This window comes from Rhodamnia argentea, chromosome 2 (genome assembly GCF_020921035.1).
Source record: "Rhodamnia argentea isolate NSW1041297 chromosome 2, ASM2092103v1, whole genome shotgun sequence".
NCBI lineage: Eukaryota > Viridiplantae > Streptophyta > Magnoliopsida > Myrtales > Myrtaceae > Rhodamnia > Rhodamnia argentea.
This window is the reverse complement of record NC_063151.1, coordinates 28,639,094-28,643,059: the sequence shown is the minus strand read 5'-3', so window position 1 is coordinate 28,643,059 and position 3,966 is coordinate 28,639,094. Positions and strand designations below refer to the sequence as shown.

At 41.9% G+C, this 3,966-nt stretch overlaps 1 protein-coding gene across 1 annotated transcript; it reads left to right on the top strand.

Annotated features, from left to right (window-relative positions):
* Positions 1-252: 252 nt before the first annotated feature.
* LOC125313974 ((-)-germacrene D synthase-like) lies at positions 253-3,147 on the top strand. Its single transcript, XM_048275389.1, has 7 exons — positions 253-483; positions 766-1,054; positions 1,223-1,598; positions 1,831-2,049; positions 2,142-2,280; positions 2,372-2,620; positions 2,717-3,147. Exons 1-7 carry the CDS (start codon positions 346-348, stop codon positions 3,008-3,010), a joined length of 1,704 nt encoding a protein of 567 aa, XP_048131346.1. The 5' UTR covers positions 253-345; the 3' UTR covers positions 3,011-3,147.
* Positions 3,148-3,966: the final 819 nt, after the last annotated feature.

Genomic DNA, 3,966 nt, shown 5'->3' with positions numbered 1-3,966 from the left:
GCAAGACTTTTTAACCGATGTGTCTTAAATGCCGGTGGTTGTCACCCAAACAATGTTACTTTGTGGTTGGTAGAAGCATGGAGTCACTTTAATAATACATAGGATTGCCGAAGCTCCATGAATGTTGACAAAACTGACCGCGGTGAAATGATAAGCCGTTGATAATCTCACTCGTGTATGACTCATCCAAATGTGATTGGTTGGTCTCAAAATTATGAACTTGATGCCTATATATACCCTTGAAGTTTTGAATGTTTCGATACGCAGATAAAACCTCTCCTTGCTCTTCCAATCGTGCATTGGTCCGACATCCGCAACCGAAACATAAAGGAAAAGAGAGAGAAGATGGCGCAAGTTTCAGCGATTCCACCTTCTTCTCCGAGTAAAGGAACGGGCCACGCGGTCGGACGTCGGTCGGCCGGTTATCATCCGAGCATATGGGGGGATTACTTTCTTAAATACGCTTCTCCCTCCAACTCGGTGGTTAGTAATCCTTCCGTCATCTTCTGCTTTTGTTCCCTCGCAATTGCATCTAGGAGGCTCACTCCGGTTTCCTGAAGTTCCCCCACATTGCATATATGATTCCAATTGGACTCATATGTATATACATCATCCCTTCCCCGCACAAAAAGTTGAAAATCATAAACATCGATACATTTAACTAGGGGTACACAGACGGGGCCATCAAAATCAAGTTAATTCTGTAAAGCATACGAATTTCATGCTTGGTTTTATTTTGAAATAGCGTACATTATATTTTTGCAGAAGTTCAAATTCCTTGGAACCGTGGAGGGACAAATTGAGGAACCGAAAGGAGAGGTCGGGAAGATGCTGGCTGGTATCGTGGATAAGCCTTTACAAAAGCTTCACTTGATTGATCAAATCCAACGCCCGGGAATTGAGTACCATTTCGAGTGTGAAGTAAATGAGCAATTAGAACAGATCCACAAAAGTTACTCTCGGCTTTATCGTGAAGATTTTAAGGTAGATGACCTTCACATGGTCGCTCTTATCTTTCGATTGCTGCGACAACAAGGTTACTACGTCCCATCGGGTATGTATTTAATGTAGCGAACCAATATGATCTATGGAAATCCTTCTATTGCCAAGTCAAATTTAAGGAGAAACATGTACAAGAAAATCTAGAACACTAATCAGGCGTATCACCTTCCTAATTCCTAATCGATTGCATCTTTTTTTCCCACGTTGGTTGGTTGCACGGAGGTCTTTAACAAATTCAAGGATAGTGAAGGCAACTTCAGAGAATCGCTCATCACCGATGTACGGGGATTGCTAAGCCTATATGAAGCTTGCCATCTAAGGTGTCATGGCGATTCTATCTTGGACGAAGCACTTCCTTTTGCTATAACTCATCTTGAATCGATCGATAAAAGCAAAGTGAGCACTATTCTCGCGAAACAAGTGAGTCATGCCCTAAAGCAGCCGCTTCACAAGGGATTTCCAAGGCTCGAGGCGAGGCATTACATTCCACTCTACCAAGAAGAGCCTTCACATGACGAAGTCTTGCTCGCCTTGGCTAAACTAGATTTCAACTTACTACAAGAGCAACACCAGAAGGAACTTGGCAAGATTACTAGGTTCATTAACTTCGTGTGATAGCATAATTTAAATTAGTTTCTAGATTATGTCTTAACAATGCCCAAACTATCGATTTTTCTTGTGTTTTCCAATGGTTAACACGTCTTGTTTCAGTCTACCTTTCTCAATAGTGCTTTTCAAAGTCCTTTACTAGTGAAAAGAGGAGTTTAAACTATGCGAAGTCGTCGGGCTAAAGAACTTTCAGTTACGCTTATGTTCGTTTAATCGTAGGTGGTGGAAGGATATAGATGTTCCGAGGAAGTTCCCCTTCGCTAGAGACAGGATTGTGGAGTTGTTCTTCTGGACCTTGGGAGTATATTTCGAGCCGGAGTTCGCGATGGCCGGAGAGATACTAACCAAAGTGATCTCCATGACTTCCATTCTCGACGATATCTACGACGTCTATGGCGCGCCGGAAGAACTTGCCCTCCTCACCGAAGCAATCCAGAAGTACGTAACCCGCATTCTCTTTCTCAAAACTTCTGAATTCAATCAGCCTTGTATAGAGTCGAGTGTGTCATTTTCCAGGACTTTGAATTCAGGTGGGACGTTGATGCCATGGATGGATTACCGGAGTACATGCAAGCTTATTACAAGGAGCTCCTCCATGTCTATGAATACATTGGGAATGAAGTGGCCGCAAAAGGGAGATCGTACCGCCACGTCTACGCGAAAGAAGTCGTAAGCAGCATCATCAAGACACTTTAACATGCATTGAACGCAAGTTCCACTTAGAAAAACCCGACGTTATTAATCATGTTCAATTTCTCGGATGAAGAAGCTCGCGAGGGCGTACTTCCAGGAAGCCAAATGGTTCCATAACAATTACATACCGACACTGGAGGAGTACATGCCCCTTCAACTAATAACCTCTGGCTACGGCATGTCGACGACGACATCGCTCGTGGGAATGGGCGATGTGGTCACCGAACATGCTTTTGAATGGTCGGTTGGCGACTGCAAGATTGTGAAGGCTACACAAACCGTCGGTAGGCTCATGGACGACATTTCCTCTCACCAGGTATAACAAGAACAGAATCTATCATTCCAGCAATCTGATTAAATCAGATAGACCACCCCTTGATCTAAAATAACACCTATGTCGTTCCACGTACGGTTTGAGCGGGAGAGGGGGCATGTCGTATCTGCGGTGGAGCTGCTCATGAAATACCGCAGCCTCTCGGAGCGGGAAGCCGAGGAGGAACTCCAGAAAGGAGTCATCGACGCGTGGAAGGACATGAATGAAGAGTTCCTTCGTCCGACAGCGGTCCCGGCCCCGATCCTCACCCGAGCGCTCAATTTGTCGCGGGTGGCGGATGTGATATACACCGATGGAGATAATTACACCCATTCTAGAACCAAGCTCAAAGATATTGTGACATCGCTCTTCGTCGCTCCCTTGCCGATGTGAAATTTGGACCAAACGTTGTCACACCTATTTGGTCGTCGTACATGAATAGTCTATCGATTATGCCTTGGAAATCCTAGTTTTCCCCCGTATGTATGAGGCAAAATATCATCCCTTGTATGCATACTTTCAGACAGATGTACCTGTTCGGACTCATAAATAATGGATGCATACATATGGGTATGGTGGTGCTAAGTTTGCAAGTCTAGTGCATCATTTAATTGTAAATATTTCAATTATTCCTAATGCTTGGGAAAATCATCCATAAAATCCAAAACTTATTGTACTGCTTCTAATTCAGTTCTAAACATTTTAATTATGTCAATTTAGTATTAAAATTTTTGACGATTTGCCAATTTAATCATAGACCTCTCAATTATGCTAATTTACCTTCTAAACATTTATACGATTTGTCAATTTAGTTATAAACCTTTCGACAATTTTCAAATTCAATCATTCTGGCTAGTTTTGGTCGAAAATCGCGGAGATGGCGGTCCAATCAACGACGGTTGTACCACGTGGCACGATAGTAACGCGTTCTAAATTTTTTTCCTTTTCCTTTTTCTTATTCATTTCCCTTTTTTTCTATTTTCCTTATTTTCCTCTACCAGTCACCAAAGAAAAGAAAGGAAAAAAATAATTTTTTAAAATATATAAAAATAGTCCATTTCAATGCCAGCTTTTGTCGCAGAGGACGATTGGCGCTAACTAGACTATCACGTTAGTGATTTTTGGCCAATTAGCTGAAGTGACAAAATTGGCTAATTATCAAAAGGTTTAGGACTAAATTGACAAATCGTCTCAGGAATTAGGACTGAATTGGTTTTAGACTAAATTTGCATAATTTAAAAGTTAAGGATTGAATTGGTTACCATACAATATATTTATGACTTTTTGGATAATTTTTCCCCTAAGACTTTGATGTCGAGGTATATAGAGGCTCTATTTATTTTCTATGT